Source organism: Urocampus carinirostris, chromosome 5, assembly GCF_059441175.1.
Source record: "Urocampus carinirostris isolate Australia breed hairy pipefish chromosome 5, RoL_Ucar_1.0, whole genome shotgun sequence".
Classification (NCBI taxonomy): domain Eukaryota; kingdom Metazoa; phylum Chordata; class Actinopteri; order Syngnathiformes; family Syngnathidae; genus Urocampus; species Urocampus carinirostris.
Window position 1 is genome coordinate 23,251,658 of NC_142353.1, and position 19,305 is coordinate 23,270,962.

The 19,305-nt window shown below is 38.7% G+C and overlaps 2 protein-coding genes across 2 annotated transcripts; both read right to left on the reverse strand.

Moving 5' to 3' along the window:
- Positions 1 to 4,629: 4,629 nt before the first annotated feature.
- On the reverse strand, positions 4,630 to 12,055 carry LOC148365785 (activated RNA polymerase II transcriptional coactivator p15-like). The gene is made up of 5 exons (XM_088336206.1): positions 11,890 to 12,055; positions 7,940 to 8,009; positions 7,700 to 7,819; positions 6,432 to 6,540; positions 4,630 to 4,955 (listed from the first exon to the last, which is right to left on the reverse strand). The coding sequence occupies exons 2-5, from the start codon at positions 8,006 to 8,008 to the stop codon at positions 4,876 to 4,878; spliced, it is 378 nt and encodes a 125-aa protein (XP_088192332.1). The 5' UTR covers position 8,009; positions 11,890 to 12,055; the 3' UTR covers positions 4,630 to 4,875.
- Positions 12,056 to 14,205: 2,150 nt separating this feature from the next.
- uqcc3 (ubiquinol-cytochrome c reductase complex assembly factor 3) lies at positions 14,206 to 19,037 on the reverse strand. Its single transcript, XM_088335097.1, has 2 exons — positions 18,762 to 19,037; positions 14,206 to 14,457 (listed from the first exon to the last, which is right to left on the reverse strand). Exons 1-2 carry the CDS (start codon positions 18,867 to 18,869, stop codon positions 14,326 to 14,328), a joined length of 240 nt encoding a protein of 79 aa, XP_088191223.1. The 5' UTR covers positions 18,870 to 19,037; the 3' UTR covers positions 14,206 to 14,325.
- Positions 19,038 to 19,305: the final 268 nt, after the last annotated feature.

The window sequence follows — 19,305 nt, forward strand, 5'->3', positions numbered from 1 at the left end:
AGAACTCTTTCGAACCTGCGGATCTCTTCTTGGCTCTTGGTATCACTAGTAGACCAGCATTTTCAGAGCGGAGGCTCCGGACCAGAACATAGGGGCGAAATTAAATCTGAAAGCTATGAGGGAGCAAGTCCTTGCATGATTTTGTATACAGAACCTTAAAATCACATCTTAAGCTAACAGGGAGCCAATGCAGGTTACCTAAAATCGGGGTAATGTGATCAAACTTTCTTGTCTTAGTTAAAAGCCTCGCTGCAGCATTTCGTACCAGCTGAAGGCTCTTGATTTTGGACTTCGGGAGACCGGAGAGTAGTGCATTACAGTAATCGAGACGGGAGGTAACAAACGCATGAATTATAATCCCCGCATCCGACTAAAACAGCAGAGGGCGAATTTTAGCAATGTTGCGAGGATGGAAAAAAGCTATTCTAGTAACGTGTGTTTGAAAGAACAGATCAGGGTCAAATACGACACCTAAATTTTTGACTGAGTCACTCTGGGTGATATTAGTTCATCATTTTATTCCAACATATTTTCCATAAGGCTGCCTGGTGAATGACTGGTTAGCACATGCGCCTGACAGTTCGGAGGTCCTGGCCTCAATTTCAGCTGTTTTCCTGTGCCTTTCCCCCTACATTTCACAAATATACATAATTAGTGACTCCAAATTGTCCTTAAGAATGAATGCGTGTGTGAATGGTTGTATGGTTATGTGGGCCCTGTGATTGTCTGGGAACCAGTCTAGGGTGTCCCCTATCCATTGCCCTACATCACCACGCCCACCATAGTTACGGTACCCACGTCACAAGCGGAGTAAATATGGAGGCCGAAACAACAACAGCGAGCGACTCTTTATTTTCTTGTCATTATTCCTGTAAGCATAGCCGTATAATTTCTTCCGGATTATGCAAATGTATCCCAAAAGTCATGAGATAAGGAGTTATATTTATGGCATCAAGGTGTCTATAGAAGCAAAATGTTCTATGAGGAAGTCAGCAGCCCTGTACCAAGTAATAGAAATAGATTCAGATTTGTGAGGGATAATGGTAAATAGAGGATATACATCTAGTGATCTAGTATATCAAATTTATGAAATGAGTGGTGTAATTTCCATTTGTTCCGAGCCTTTGTTACCGAGGATATTTTTCTAATTACTGCAAAAAAATAAAAGGTTTCCTCCTCGGTGTTTCATATCGTCTCTTTACTGACTCCTGTTGCATAATGCAGAACTACAGGCGTATTTTATATTGTAATTTATCATGAAGACCAAAAGAATCATTATATGTTGACAACATGTTTTGATCGTTTAATAAAGACGTCACTGCACGTACATAATATCATACACCACTGTTTATTTTTAAGAAAGGCAATTGCCTCCAATGCAGTGTGACATTATTTTTGAATGAACTACCTTCATGACTGATTAACCTAACTCTCAGTTGAGGGTGTCCCCTGCCCACTGCCCCAAGATAGCTGCGATGGGCTCCAGCACCCCCGGGACCCTTACTGAGGATAAGCAGTGCAAAAAATGGATGGATGGACAAGCGAGACAACGGTGAGAGGTTTAGTGCCTCCTAGTGGTTTGTTTTTTAGATTTGTTAATAGTTAATTTGGGTTTCCAGTGTTTTGTCAGGGATGTGTTTGATGTTTAGCTAAAAAAAAGGTTTTGTTTAATTATATATTACAAAATTTATTTGTCGTCGCATCAAAAATTATTGCTTCAAATTGACATTTAGAAAGTTGCTTCAAGTTGCTTAGCATAAAAATGTTTAAAGTTTAAATGAGTTAAACGTCAATTGAAAAGTGAAAAAAAATGCCATTAGAATTTATTAGAATGGATTAAGAAAAATATATATTGGTTCATTTGTGCAAGATATTACATTATTATCGGTAATATACTGATCGTTTTATTCTGCATTTTCCCGTTTTTTCTTGCTTCATTTTCCTAGCATTTCATTTTTTCCGCCTTTATATTTTTCTCACTTTACCTGTTTTTCTAGCTTCCTACATTTCTCTCCCTTTTTTGGCTTCCTTTTTTGTTTTTTGTCATTGTTTTTTTTCTACCCTTTTCATATCGTTGTATGCATAGTGTTATGTAATAATTGGTAATAAATTGATTGAACAACGGAAACAATTTGAGCCAAGCCTAAAGAGCTGCTTCTCAAAAATGAGACGCAATTCACTTCACTAAGACAGAGGGATGCGTTTCCATTGTGATGCCCGCCCTTACTAAACTGGAAGAGCGCCTTTACTCTCTCTAGAAACAAAAAATACTGTTTAAGTCTTCCATGACAGAAGTATGATTGGGCCTAGAAAAATCCTGCCCGTCCCAGCCTGACAAATTAACTTGATTTGAGGGACCAATCTCAAATCAGAACCACATTTTTGTATTTTGTGAGGCATCGGGAGGGTGATTTTGGCCTACTCCGAGGTTGGCGCTCCAGGCCTAAGATCTTACCTCTAATGAGTGTACACTTGAGCAGGACAGGTCAAAGGCGATTACTGGGCCTGTATACACGGGTGTGGGGTATGTAAATGCTAGCATTAACGAGTGCTATGCTAGATTCGTGCCATTCTTAGTTTTTTTTAGTTCAGTGTTCCATTAACCACATCAAACACAACGATTTATTCTCTTCTGTAGCATCTTGTGCTGGCAACGCCTGATTTTCCTCCCATCATCATGATGAAAAATTTGTCCCGACTGTGGCGTGTTATCTGGGCCACGCCTGCCACCGTCCAGACAATATTTACAGTACAGTGGAACCTCGGTTTTCGAACGCCTCTCAGTTTGAACAAATCGGTTCTCGACCAAAAATTTCGAGAAATTCTTGCTTCGCTTTTCGTTAAAAAAATCAGAGTTCGAACGCCGGTACGCTAGGGTGTGATGCTGAGCGGCATACGGGTGTAGATTGCCCCCACCACTCGTGAAGAACTGTTATGACGTGCGCACGCACTTCTTTTTGCTTTCGCTTTAGATATCGGTGAACGGAGTGTTTTAGCCCCTAATTATGCCTCCGAAGGTCGGTGCAAGCAGAAAAGTTGCTACAGGTGAAACAAGAAGGGTAGTGTGTACAACTATTGCATTTAAGAAAGAAATAATAGCAAAATATGAAGGTGTGCGAAGTTTCCGATCTTGCTATACATACAGCATGGCTTCTGCTGAGCACCACAAAGGTAAGAAATCCTATTCATAATTCTTTTCTTTATCCTTTAACCGCTCACCACTTTTTGTGGAGACCCGGGTGCTAAATGACGTGTAAACGACCTGATTTTTTTAGTTGTACACATTCATATTAGCGTAATCTTTCGTACGGAAGATTACGCTAACGCGAATGTACGATTAGATTCATGTTTACGTTCATCGTAAGCGTTCAGGGTGTTGGAACGGATTAAAATGATTTTACATTACTTTTAATGGCAAAAACGATTTTCGGTGATTGACCAAATCGGTTTTCGAACAGGGTTCTGGAACGGATTATGGTCGAGAACCGAGGTTCCACTGTATTTCTAATCTGAGAATGACTGGGAATCTAGTGTTGTTGCTCACGTGTTCATTGGAAGCTGCTGTACACATTTTGAACCAATATACCGCTAAAAGATGTGCTGGAGTCTTCAGCATGGACCAACCACAGGCCTTGTTTGGAAGGTGACCCACACATCTGAACCCATCATTGTGTGATGCTATGCCGGACGCTTTAACAATTCTAGTTAACATTGCATTTGGCATCCATTACAGACAGGTCATCCATATTGTTTGTGCGTTTACCTTGTCTGTGTTTCAGGTATTTTCCATTTTGTATTGTGTATTTTTTTTTTTAACATTGCATAGCCCTTTCTGCAGGTTTTAACATTAAGCGATACAATTAAATATCAGTGAAGACTTGAGATTTAAGGTGAGACAAATAAATGTGTTATTTCAGTGGTCAGCAACCACCAGGCCGCACAGAAAGAACAAACCCTTGTTTAAACCCAATTTATTGGTCTATACTTGCAATTTCCAATAAAAACCCCAAAGTTTACAATCGTATATTACAGTATTTAGTCAACCGCCATTCACATTTACTCAGCATTAGATAGATGCAACGGGAATCAAGCCCAGATTGAGTCAATGAGAGCACATTAGATTTGATGGCATCAGACTATTCATACTCACAGTACCAAGTTGTCTCACCTTTTTTTTATCTAGAAGGCGCACTCGACTGATCAACTGTTGTTCAACATTGGTTTGGCTGAATTCATTCCCATAATGCTCCATTGTACAACATAGCACCGTAATGCAGCATATTGTGGCCAAAACAATGCTGTACAACAATTGACAAATCACATGCGCCTTTAAGATAAAAAAAAGGCAAAAGAATGTGGGTACTGTGAGCAAAAACAGTGTGACGAGTCAAAAAAAAAATGCATTTCCCATGTCATTTAAATTCCTGGTGATATGATAAAGCAAATGTAGGCTTATAATCATGATTATTATCAGTGGGCTGCGCCACAAGAGTAATATTAGACATTAGACAGGTTGCCTACCATTGTATCATTTGACTTGACAATTGCGAATGATCACTGCTAATTAAAAAAAGCAGATTAAACAAACCAGAGGTTTAGGCAACATGAAAGTCCAATTCTGAGCAAGAATTAACACATTTGAAAAACTTTAATTCCAAACAACTGTCTTAGTTTTACTATGGACACACAACGATGATTGACATTCACCATTCAACTTTATCCTCACTACACAGCTTAACATAGGAAACAAAGAACAAAAAGCAAGAGTTCTTACACAAAACAATAGGAAACGTCCAATCTTAAGTCAGTTACAAAAGAAACCTAGGCTTTTTACAAACAGAGCTAGCCAACATTTGTAAAGGTTACCGAGATGCTTTATATGCTCTTAATGGCATCGTCGATTTCTGAAATCTGGTCCTTCAGTTGGTTCCATTGTTCTGGATTCAGGGCAATGCCTGAAAGATGGGTTGGGAAAAAAACAGGGAATAAACACTTCAATTCAAACCATCTCCATTTGATATGAAAAATAAAATATCATCTTGTTTCAGGTATTCTCTTAAATAGCCGGATTCAACGTGCTTGAAAAAAAGGGCTCGTTGGCACTGGAGGTACACAAGATTTTCACTTGTACACTTGGCGCTGCTAAAAATTTTGCATCGTACAAGTTAGAAATTCTCATCAGTGGAAAGAAGTTAATATGGTTGAGATGTTTGAATAACAAACAAGGAATTTGCACAAAAAAATAAGGGATCGTCAGACTTAGACTAGTTTCTCAAAACTGATAAATGATGCCACAGTTAAGCATCAAAATATTAGAAATCAGCATTGTTGCTATGCATTGAAATCAAAGAGGCATGGAATTCTCTCACTCATTCGAATAAAGTCTTAAAAATCGATCCTGAACACACATAGGAATACATAAATATGAATAAAAGACGCACAATAGCCTTTTTTCCCCCTTCTTACCGATACCGGTAAGCGATTAAAAAGTTATTTTTAGAAAAAAATAAAAACACACGCATAATCAAATTATTTCTACGTATGTCTTGGTGTTTTTTGCTTACAATAATGAACAGGGTTTTTACAGCTAAAAGCAAGGTCAATTCAGGGTTTTTAAAGACTTTTTAATGCCCTTTGAAATCAAATTTAAGACCAAGTCGACAAATTAAAAAAATAAATAATTAAAAAAAACACACACAATTGAAACATAAACCAAAAATCACCACATGAATTAGAGGCAATTTTTTTTTATAAATCCTATTTTAGTCCATTTGAAAACGTTCCCTCTGAAAAACATAACTCTCTCACAAGTGTTAGACAAGAAAAACCATAAATAAAAGGATGTTGCCAGTATATCATGGACCCCCAGTCTAAACTGGCATACAACTACTAGTTCCATAGAACTATTGAGCATTTTTATGATGAATCATAAAAAAATACTTTTTTCAAATGAATCTTTGCAGTTCAAACAAATACAAATCCAATGTGTTCACAATTTATGACTTTTGAAAAGACATTGAAATGCCAATGAGTGCCTTATATTTTAGAATTCATTTAATGCTTTTGAAGACTTTTCAAAGATCCGCGGGAACCCTGAAGACAATAATCATTGTGCATCCCTAATTGGAATACAGGTAACATCTAACTTACTACCGGGATTGGTTCTGACCAACCGGTCCTAAAACTATAGAGCGACTTTATGCTCGTCACCACAGTTCTTGTTAGTTTAGCATTGAAAATGTTAAAAGTAAGAAAAAGCCTGTTTTAAGGAACAGTCAAACAAACCTCAAAACAGATGAAAAAAGAACGTTTATGAGTAAGTATAAAAAATGCATGTATTGCAGTGTGTCATAAAAAAAATAAGTGAACTCTTCACTGGTATATTGAACAAACTAGACAATTTGACAGCATGGATCGTTTCATGTCCTCACCTTTCTTCCCGGGCTTCATGTCGCCATCTGGATTCGTCCAATACTCTCTGATGTCGATCAGAACTTTACCTTTGAAGTCCCGAACAGACACATATCTCATCCTTCCAATCTGTATGTGTGTGAAGAGAAATAAAGGGTAAAAACGTTCCGTTTAAGTTTTAACTTTTGTGTACACACAATTATAAGTTGTATAACGTTTGCGATATGAGCCTGGTTTGTTGTCATCAAACGTTATTTGAGGTTCAATGATTTTGTGGTTTGTAAAAATTGTATGTTTAAATACAAGAAATATTCAATTTTGGGTGGCAATTCCAGTTTTTGGATTTATCAGAATAAACTGTATACATCAGGGGTTTCTAACGAGATATCCATGGGAACCAGGTAGACCGCGGAACACTATTCAGGACAGGATGGAGAAGCTTATTATTAGCTAACGGGAGATGAACATACACGAGAAGGTACCATCTTTCTACAAGGACATGAAATGATCTGCACTTATATCGCGCTTTTCAAGTCAATGAAGACTTCTCAAAGCGCTTTACAATCTGCTTCACATTTTCTCCTTCACACACACCAATAGGGGCTGTGCAGCCATGCAAGGCACCAACCTGCTTATTGGGGGCATTAGGGGTTCAGTGTCTTACCCAAGGACACTTCGAGGTGTTACACGGAGGAACCTGGATTCGAACCTGCGATCAAGACGAGCGCTCTACCTCCTGAGCTAATGTCAACTTGAGGCGGTATCCACAGAAGGTAATTCTTTTTTGAGGGCTTACATAAAATCAACAGTCTCTCAAGCTTCGTCCCTTCTCTCGCACCACACATAAACGTCCGTTACGTTAGCAACTGCCGACTCACTTCATTGTAAGTGCTCATAATGAACGTAATTTTTTTTTGTTAATATCTTATTTATCGTATTGCATATTTTTTTTTGTTCAATTATTATTTGAATCTGTTTTAGGGATAAAAACTTAAATTCTTTCGAAGGCCCGGAACAGAGGAAATTTGAATTATTTTATATTAGGAAAAGGTGCTCATTACACGAGCAATTGGGGTTACGAGAATGCTCGTGAAACAAATGAAACACCTATGTGGAGGTTTCACTGTACATTGTTCTAAACTCTTGCTCCATTCCATGAAGCAGTGATGTAATGCTAAAAGCCGACGCATAATTATCACGTTGCATTGTCTCGCTTAATCCAGTTTGTATGTTGCAAAGACTATCTTTTGGCAGATTTATTGATGATGGATACAATGTTTGCACTCACCTGGAACATATTGTCGTCAGTGTTACCGCTGCTTTTGGAAGACCCGCCAGCTTTACCACCTTCTGCGGTCTTTGCTTTCTTAGCCGGTTTCTCGGTTGTACTCGACTTCTTTTTCTTTGCCTGAAATAAAGATAACATGTTTTTAAAATCACTGACTAGATGGAGTTGTACATGTGAAAAAGCACAGAAAGATCACCAAAACATTCAAAATGGCAGTTGCAACTTAAAAGACAGACAAACCTTGGTTTCAAATTCACTATCTGACTCACTCCCAGAGGTGGTGGAGATAACTTCCTTTGTTTTAGGCATTCTGTGGAGAGAGAAATATTTACAGTATTTACCGTACTGTTAGGCGCACCGGATTACAAGTCACATCCTCAAAATTAGTCTTCTGCTACAGTGGGTAGCAAGTGTTTGTCTTGGAATGGTGTGTTCTTCTTCCGCCATACATACATCCCATTGTTATGTCCAAATAGATAGATACTTTATTCATCCCCGTAGGGAAATTCACACTTCCAGCAGTCTACCCCGTTGTTTATTAACAGATTAACATGATGCCCTAGGGGTGCTTGTAGCGGAGTGGATGACGTCACTTTACGCTAGTCCCAAAGTTCGACATCCCTGCGGCAGATGGAAATCTTTTCTTTGTGTCCAGGGATACACCACCTCGTGTTAGCAAGTCCGCCTCCTCTCCGATCCCCCCAGGCTTTTGTGTCTCTGTATAGCGGCGCTGAAGCCGGATTGCTCCTGGTTGCTCCGGGTGGCTACACGTTAGCGTCCGGAATGCTAAACGTGAGCCACGTTTCCGCAAAACACAGCAACTGCGCTCCCTGTGCGCTTCGATGTTTTCCACCAGCACTCGTTGGTCTTATTTGGTAGTGAGTTCGCATTTACCATGATTACGGATGATACCGAAGACAATTTAGTTTCATCAATCCACAGCACCTTATTCCAAAATGAAGCTGGCTTGTCCAAATGTGCATTAGCATACCTCAAGGGACTCTGCTTGTGGCATGTGTGCAGAAAAGGCTTCTGCCGCACTACTCTCCCATACAGCTCTCCTTGTGCAAACTGTGCTGAATAGTTGAACGATGCGGAGTGACATCATCTGCAGCAAGATCGTGTTGTAGGTCTTTGGAGCTGGTCTATGGGTTAAGTTTGACTGTTCTCACCATCCTTCGCCTCTGCTCATCTGAGATTTTTCTTGGCCTGCCTTAACTAGAAATGTGCCTGTGTCTTCCATTTCCTCACTATGTTCCTCACAGTGGAAACTGAAAGGTGAAATCTCTGAGCTAGCTTTTTGTGTCCTTACCCTAAACCATGATGTTGAACAATCGTCGTTTTCAGGTCATTTGACAGTTGTTCTGAGGCTGCCATTTTGCTGTTCCTCAGAGAAGCAAAGAGAACAACTGGCCGCCTTAAATACCTTTTCTTATTGATTGGCTGAACCAATGTATGTATGTCAAGGGTCAATGAGCATACCAAACAAATTATGTGTTTCAATGATTAGTGCTCTAGGTATTCAAATCAATAAAACAAAAAGGTTCCCCAAATGTATGCACCTGCCTACTTTTGTTTAAGTAATTATTGCACACTTTCTAAAAATCCTATGAACTTCATTTCACTTCTCAGATTTCACTGTGCTTGTCTGCTATATGATATATCTAACTGAAATTGCTGATCCAGACAACCAATAATTTATAAAGGAATATCTTGAAAATGATCAGGGGTGCCCACACTTTTAATAATAATAATAATAATTTCCTTTGTATTGTCATTCTTTGTAAGAACGAAATGTCGATACACCTGACCCGTTGTAGCGAGCCGATGCAGCCGCAGCCAACAGAGGGCGCCGCCATTTTACCAATGTTATAAGTCTTAGGTATGACTCGGCCGAGGCGCGAACCAGCGACCTCCCAGTCTCATACGACTGTAAAAGATGAATCGAACAAAATAAATTGTATCAAAATTACATTGAGGGCTAGGGTTGCAACAGAAATGAATAAATATCATATCTGTGCATTGATTGATCTGTTGAATTATATTGCTGATCACAGTTGTAAAACATTAGACGGGATTTAAAACTGAATCACGACAGGAGCGGGAGGGATTTTTTAAGGGTTATTGTTCTATCTTCTTTATTCATTATCCGTTATCGGTCAGTTCATAATACGCTACAAAGCCTAGGAGCCGGGACTCTTACTCTCAGCCAAAAGGCCAAGCTAAGGTCCTAGCCTTAAAGCCTTGCTGCGATCATTGCGAATGCACTGTTTCCGAAAGTACTGCAGTACCGGGCCGATGCGTGGAGTGGACAGAGGAAGAGCGCCGTATCATATCCACTAGACTACTAGGATACAGACGAAACCCGAAAAAGGCGTGTTTAATCTCATCATCACACTACTTTTACTCATGGTGCCAGAAACAAATGTTAGAGAAATGTCCTCAAAGACAAACATACAAAAAAGCAGGACGTGGGAAATAACTCTTTGGTGAATCGGACGTTGAAGGACATTAAATAAACCACTGAATGCAACCTAGCCAAAAATAAGTTTCGACATTCACTTGCCTTTACAAACAACGGCTCTGTAAGTGGTTTTGTTGCATTACCAATTATTATGTAACAATAAAGAAAAAGACAACTATGGAAAAGGTAATATAACAAAAGGTAAAAAAGAAAACCAAAGAATAAACTTTACATTTTAATAAAAACCCATTAACATTGAAAATAATGGGAAATATAATTAAAATATCTAAAATCTACCAAAAAAGATAAAATACTGTGCTCCTCAAAGTTTCTTAAATTTCCTCGTGCTGAGGTTTTAGATCAGGGGGTGGAGTAATAATAGTCTAATAGCCTGTGGTCTGTGCAGCCCTTTGAGACCTCTTGTGATTAAGGGCTATACAAATAAACGACTTGACAACAATGACAACTTTCAGCAACTGTGTATAACTAAGTATTATTTGAGATACGCCCCTAATTGAAACTCTCCAATTCGTCTTTTTTTTTCAAAACCCACTATTTTCATAAATTTGTTCTTAAGGGATTATTTTACCACTAGATGTCGCTGTGTTGTGTAGCACAACCAAAAACGAGTGCTCATGAGCACATGGAAGAATACAAACTATGGAGATTCAGTGACCAAGCTGCATTTTCCTGTTATTTTTTTTTTGCCCAGGATTTTTGAGTTTTTTGTTTTACGTGTACCTATAGCAGCAAGATGGCCAACAATTATGTCAGCTCTCGTTAGGTGAAGCTCATGCCATGTAAAATAAATGCCCATTTCTCCACCTACGAGTATTCTAAAAAAACGTTTCTGGAATACTTCATGGTTCATAAGCTTATAAATTAAAGCCCCAGTGTGTAATATTAGACCACTGGAGGTCACTGTTGTCGAATGTGAATTGAAACAAGTGCCAAATGATCACTGTGTAGCAGCTCGATGCCAGACAGAAATGGAAGCAATCACTTGGTATGAAGTCTACTATGTATGAATACATTTCTCCAACTATGGCTTCTCATAAATAGATAACATTGGTAAGATATTTTTGCCCAGCATTCTTGTTTTTATTGAATGAAAATTTTTGGTACCACGTGGTGTCAATAAGTATTACAAACTGGCCCTATAATGTCACGAAAATGTGTATAGCCGAAACGTTAAGTGTAGTTAAAACAATAAAACTACGAAAAATGAAGTAGTGGTGAAAAACGGATTTTTAATCGCAGTTTTTTAAGTTAATCAATGGAAAAACCAGGTGCGTGGATATAGAACAAAAGCAATTATTTTTTTTAAACCGTTCTGTAACGCCATATAGTTTGCAAATATATATTCTCAATTCAGATGCCATTTTGAACAGACGACGAGAAACATCGATTTGGTACAAATACATACGAAACGTTTTGCATTGTATTACATTCCAATTTAGCATTTCTAAACTATTCCACTAAATTTAAAACTTAGCACAAATGAGACTAGCACATAATTCAAGAATTTCTATGTGAATGTCGATATATATAACACTATAAATAATAATTTGCTTCAAAATTTAGGCCTGGCTCCGCTGGCCTCCCACGGCATGGCAGTCGTTCAGGGGAAAATTACGAGACGTAAATCACATGCAGAGAAAGAAAAAAACAAGTAATAGAGACGCGACATATTTCATAGGCACTGGTTGTGATCCGGAATGCTTACATTATGTTGGGTAGTCTAGGTTATTTATTGTCCTTTTTTTTGCTCCAGTTTCGCCTCGAGGTCCGCTTCAAAATGTTCACCCTCCAAATCTTCATACAATTGCTCTTCCTCGTGTACAGGATATATCGATCTACAGACTCGTTACCGCCGCTGATGGCGCTGGGGGTATTACAGGACCTCGTATAGTACGTTCGACGACCTGTGTACCAGGGATCAAGGAGCGGTTTTAGGTTCAGAGTTTTGGGGGGCGCAAAGTGTGTGGCTTGGTCATTTTTTTCCCCACTTCATTTCACTTAAAGTGATTTAGGATAATTCAACGCTGTTCAGTAGTGTCACTTACCATTTGTGATCATCACATTACACTTTGTGGTTGGTAGAAAAAATATTACTACGATTCAATGCAGCTAAAATGAGGACTTGTATCTGTTGGTGACAAAAACATACCTGTCAACCCCCACAGCTCCATGCCCGTACAAACTGTCGTATTTTCCCGAACAAAATACAAAATAATCGTACACAGTGTATTTTTTTTTCGAGATGATGCATGATGGGAAATCCCCAGGCGGCAGACGCATGCGCACAGTAGCATCAAACCGCTCGCTTCGTTTGCAACGAAAAAAAACGATACCGAGATAGAGGATACCGCGGCGAACTCGTTTGACTTGATTGATTTGCCGTTTCGTGATTGTCGGTGTTACCGGATGGTACCCATAATTGACAAATTTGCGTTTTTCCGTACAGATTTTGTTGTACATCGTACACGTCTTAAAATGCATAATAAACGTACTTTGTGCGGCAAAAACGTACAGGTTGACAGGTATGTAACAAAGTTATGGTATAGGGTGGTAAAATAACAATTGTAGAACATACGATCACAGTAATGCACAAGATCCTCCACAGACTCCGCTGCTATGCCGCAAGTGAGACTAGCCGAGTGAAAGAGGAGCGGGTAGGGGGCAAGAGCGGTGCAAGGAATCAAATGGGCTGAACCATTACGTCATATTTAAGCATGTTGTGTCCTTTATTACAGGTAAGTGCCTTTTAAAAATGCTAGGTTATATATCGGGTTGAGTTTTTCCTTGCCTGCATGATGGTTTAAGACCGGGGGATGGTGTAATTGTAACCTGTGCAGTCCATTTTGTGATTAAAAGGCTATAAAAATAAATGTGACTTGACTATATTTTTTTGATAGTTTCAAATTGTGTAAGATGTATACCAATTTTTGCACGGGAAGTTTTAATACATTGCTACGTTTATTATAAGCAATACTAAAAAAAAAACTAAAAAAGCTGCTGAAAGACTGTATACACGAATTATCTTTGGTCATATTCTACATAGCCCTTCTTTCTAAAAGTAAATAGGTGCTTGTTAAGTTTATTAATGCTTAATAAGGGGAATTTAAATCATCAGTAATGGAAAAAATTGACTGAGGTAGACAGGTAGACTATTATGTTGTGCAACCAAAAGACAACATTTTAGCAACAGAGTGCTGAAAAGCACAACGAAAAATGCAAACTACTGAGACTCAAAGAGACCAAGCCACCCCACTTTTTTGGGACAGTCTTTCTCAAGTTTAATGTTTTCTAGGCACCTGTAGCAGCAAGATGTCAGAAAAATATGTCAACTCCCACTAAATGTGGCTTGTTATTTGAATTAAATTCGAATATCTCAATTCATAGATTTTTTTTTTAATATGCATGTTTATTCGAAAGTTTATATATTTTTGTTTATTATTTGAATCATTTTTTTTTACGAGGAGACGCTAAATAATACACACTGTCCCTTTAAACAGAGGTCTCAAACTTGCATCCCGGGGGTCATTTGCTGCCCACAGGATGATAGTTTGAGGCTTTGACATGAAAGTTGTGTGATATTTTATAGATGTTGTAGTATTTGTTGTGCAACTGAAAAAATGACTTGAAAACGACAAGAAAAAGACCCACGAAAATCAGCTGTAAATTGACTGAAAAACAGGAAATGGGAAACGCCCCTCAAGAGTGGGGAAAAAAAAGCTCCATAAAAGAAAAAAAATGAATATGGTACCCTGTGTAATTTTGATTTATTTAGAAACAAAGATTTGCAATAGCTCTAAAATTGTATACGCATCATGCAGATGTATGCTCTTTTGGTATTGCTGTACCTTTAAGGGACTTGCAAAGGGTATGTTAGGACATACAGCCTGTAACAGAAAACAAGAACCAAAACTGCAAATGCAACCGAGCCGTGTGCTTATAAAGTTGCCCAAAATGAAGATGCAAGCAACTTTTGTCAGTCATATCTAGAGGGGCAACATAAACACCGAATACCTTCAAATCGCACGTTGTTCTAAGGTGTTTTATCATTGTACATACTCAACAGTGGTAGAACAGATACATTTTAATTATGTGGGAGTACATTTCAAAGACAACATACTTAAGGTCACAAAGCGCGTTCTGCCTATTTTCCAGGTCCTCCAAATCCTTTTGCAAGATTTTCACTGGTTTCCATAGCCTCCTTGAGTTTCTGCATTACGAGAGCGTTTCGTTTCCTCGTCTCCTCCATTCTCATCGGGTTTGACTCAGGCAGATTCTGTGGGTCAATAGACACAACATGCAATTACTGTTGTCTCTATGGGTGAGGAGGAAATGTAGAAACTAAAGGACAAAATTTAAATATGACAAAGAAACCAGGTGGCTGACAGTAGTGCCGCAGCTATGGAATATTACATTGATATTTCGAATCAACCTTGTAATTTTAAAAGTGCTGAAGTTAAAAGCATCCCAGGTATGCAACTCTTTAGGTCCAACATTCTCATAACCAGGGTCACTCCACCTTGAATAACACATGGCATACACATGGCAGAGACCAGAGAAATCATGTTGTGGGGAAAAAAAAACATTGCGGCAACCAACAGGTCAAATTAATCAAACTAATCCACCAAGTAAGTTAGTGAAGTCGATGCCATAACGACGCAACACTTTTTCTCAGCCAACAAACTCTCCGAGTAGGACAAATAGACAGATTTCACCTCAAAATGAACACGAAAAAGTAGTTTAGCACCAAAAAGCGTTCAAGTATCGCAATGAATCAAAAATAAAATATTAGAAAGAAATTAGTTGAGCAGTTTAGAATATAAAATAAACAAAAAAGCATTTGGTGTTGCTCTTTAAGGTATGCTACTTGTATAATTGTCATCCCCAGAGTATCTGATCCTTAAAGTACTCTTGATAAAGGCGTGTTAATTTTTAATACGGTGACCAGTGTTTGGAGTAACATGTTATAAAGAAACGCTTTACTGGAACGTAATTACCTTTCTCTGTAACGAGTACGGTAACGTTTTGTTAAAACCATTTTGTGACCGTTGCAGTTACAACATTTTGCGTTACTACGCTACTTTTTAGAAGCACAACATTAAATTGATTTTATTTTTCAGTTGTCTGACAATTTCTCATCCACTCATACAATCCTCAAACCTTGAGCAACATAACGCTGAACACAATATTTATAAAGTATGGGCGTATTTAGATGTACTGACAAGATACAACTGAATACAGTTAGGGGGGTGCGGTCTCAAGCACAGAGTACGAGAACGAGTAGTTTCTCCCTACTGATATTCTCCCTATAGCATAAGTCAAGAAATATATAGGCTTCACTGCTTCCACATGATTTATTTCATCATGTGGCTATTTTAAAGTAGGTTAAGGGGGTTGGCTTCAATGCGAGTACATACGGCAATTTGTACCTAGACGAGAAAAATGGCCCAGTGTTGCAGGGCCGATAGAAGATTGGATTCGGCTGCTTGTAATGAAAGATAGTCAGAACCTGCAGTACTAAATTTGGCCACCAGATGACGTTAGAGACCCCTTGAAAGCAGACTACACAACAGCGGATGCTTATCCATTTTGTTAATATATAATGGCGGTGCTTTAACACAAAACCGAGCTAAAGGCCTAATGTACAACTGTGTACATTGTCACCAAATCCTGATCAGCTGTTCCGGAGCCTATAAATCACATATAAACCGACACACACGCATTAGGATTTATGAATATTAGATTCAGATTAGATAGATGAGACAGTTACTTTAAGAGTAAGTACTTGTGGGCGTCAGTAATCTGGAGGGATGACACAATTACTTTTTAAATAAAGTCACTCAAATCTGTAACTAATTCCTTTTTTTCAGTAACGTCCAAGTCTGACTGTCACACATTTTAGTGGGGAGCACTGTGTTAACTCTAAAGGTGATGTCCACAACTGAAAATTTTGCTACTCTCTGCCGCCATCTCCTGGCTTAAAGTCATGATCACAGCCTCAGTCAGCTCATTCCTCAAGTACTTATACTCGTTTCTTTTTTTCATCGTTTGGACTGTATTTGAAACAGGCCTTTTCTTACTTAAAAAAGCAGATAGACGTATTTGGAAAATATTATAACTTTGAACTCAGTTGGGCAGTGTTGACACATCATTCATAGAGAAAATATTCTACATTAAGTGGACTGAAAAACACTTTATAATTGCAGACCATTTACCATTTAATTTCCACTTTTAAGGACACCTTAAAACAACACTCTCCACCTTTAAGAGCTATCAGAAAGTCCAACTTACTGAGACTGTATTTGTTTAGAGCACTAATTTAAAAGTAAAAGAAACAGCAGAAAAATAAAAGCAACCTATGCGGACAACAAGGTTTCGTTACTGTCAGGGACTTCTTTGGACCATTTTACAGGCTCGAGGTGTTGTTGCTGTCATTCACTTTCTGAACAAATTCATACATATTACCTATTTTCTATTAATTGATGTTCAACATGTTTTGTGTACTGTTACCCAATGCTAAATCTATTGCACCCTGCCCTCCCTGGAAGGGGTATTACCACTTGTGAGGCCCCTTCTCAAGGTTTATTTTCCTCGTGCTGAGGTTTTTAAGTTTTTCCTTGCCCGCATGTTGGTTTAAGATCAGGGGATGGTGTAATTATAGCCCGTGCAGTCCTTTGAGACGTTTTGTGATTAAGGGCTATTAAAGGCTATATACGAAAAGCAAAATCATAGAGTTCAGAATCAGAAAGGGAAGAGGGACATAAATACTTTTACAGGTCAGGACTTTTAATTTGATCATTTATGCCCATATATTCCATAATTTGTTTTGTTTCTTGTGTTTTCATTTTCTTTTACATTACAAATCCATCCATCCATTATCTGCACTGCTTGTCCTCAGTAGGGTAGCAGGGGTGCTGGAGCCCATCTCAGCTATCTTCGGGCGGTGGGCAGGGGACACCCTGAACCCGTTGCCAGCCAGTCGCAGGGCACACAGAGACAGACCACTCACTCGCTCATTCACACCTAGGCACCAGCCAATTAACCTTTTTGGGAATGTGGGAGGAAACCGGAGTTCCCGGAGAACATGCAAACTCCACACGGGGAGGCTGCGGTAGAACTTGAACCTCCACACCGTGGGGCTGGGCGCTAACCACCTAGCCGACGTGCCGCCCACATTACAGATCCATACTATATTAAATGAAGACTGAACCCCTACGCAGCATTATTCAAATGGAAGTGTAAAGAGACAATCTTTCTTTTGCTTATGAAGCGTCACAACTTTAGGTGACACTGCCCATAATGCCCCCGTTAAGCGGGTTGCTGTTGCCGCTATCAGTGTGTGAGTGTGTGTGAATGGGTACGCATACTTGTCAACCTATACGTTTTTGCCGTACAAAGTACGCTTATTATGCAGTTTAAGACGTGTACGACGTACAAGAAAATCTGTACGGAAAAATGCAAATTTGTCAATTATGGGTACCATCTGGTATACAGAGACTATGACGAAAAGGCAAACCAATCAAGTCAAACGAGTTCGCTGCAGTAGCCTCAATCTTGGTATCGTTTTTTTCCGTAGCAAACGAAGCGAGCAGTTTGATGCTACTGTGCGCATGCGTCTGCCTCCTCGGATTTCATGTGGTAGTTGTGTAGTGAAAGGAAGTACGTCTCGTTTTAGAGAACCGTTTTTTTTCGGCTCAACTCATTAAAGAGAGCGGCTCTCAAACGGCTCACTTGCTTTGATGCATTATATTACGAATTACTATGTTGTATAAAGTAGTTAATAAAAAAGGAAGTATGAAAGGAGAAAATGAAAAACATACAGGTTTGTGGTTATCCTTTTAATCAGTATATTACCAACAATAATTTAATGCAGAAAATGAATTAATAATTTGAATGAGACAAAGTATTATTCTACTTAATTATATTTGCATGTATTTTTTACTTCTACAGTGAACGTCCAAGCTACTTCATTTTTGAACTTTTATTATAATAAACCTCATTCATGTCGAGCAACTCAGTATCTCACAACAAAATATTTTTTTATATATGTGTGTTACAATATACTGTATATATATGATATAATAAAACGCGTGTACAATATAAAATGTTAAACTACATAAATAAACACGTTTGAAAAAAAATATGGTGTAAGATTATTTTGTATTTTGTAAGGGAAAAGACGACAGTTTGAAAGGGCATGGAGCCGCGGAGGTTGACAGGTATGGGTAGGTGTGAAGCACAGTGACTTGAAAACTTGAAAAGCGCTATACAATGCATTACCATTTACAAAATGTGACTTGACGTCTAAAAATGTTTATGAAATCATTATAACCTCCGTTATTATTTCATGCCAGTTGATGAGCAAAAATAGGTGTCTTTAGGCTTAGTTGCCAATGAATGTTAAAAATGTTAGCTTGGTACAAGATGACTCTTTTCAAAGACATCATAGAGTTAGGGCTGCCACCTTTATTAGGCACATATAATTCCTTGTTTACACTTTAACAGTTTGTAGTGCAGGTTAGTCACGACCTACTGAGGTTTTGTCATGTACTCCCAAATAATAACAATGAATTTGTTTACCTTGACGATTTCTCTTCGCCTCTCTTCTCCGGGTGGAATCAGCGCCCACGTTCCATAGCCGATCACCAACAGGGCGCTAATGCCCACGATTGCTCGCGTTCCATTCATGGTAGAGTCATTAAAGACTCTACAGAGATTTATATCAATGTGAAAAAACGAGCTGAAATTTGGCTTACATGTATTGGGCGAATTTTGCTCGTTGTCATTTCCAAACAAGCGGTTACGTGTTTGTCCTTCCTACTCCATTTGATTCCCTACGCGCTGTACAGGGTGAACTGCGCTGAAGGGAACGTCTTGCGCAGTATTGGCCAATAGTTCTAAACGTTAATGTCTTTGCCATTTTGGATGTGGCTCACTGTTTTTGATATCCCGAAGTAGTGCTGAGCATGGTCGTATTCAGCCCGTTTTGGGGGGTGCGTAACACAAGCACCCACAAAAATTACAGCATGTGTAAAACTCTCTTCCTCCAATGAAGGATAAGATAGGCTAAAATATTATGAAAAACTTGGATAAAGTTTTTTTTTTTTAAAAGTAAAACAAAAAA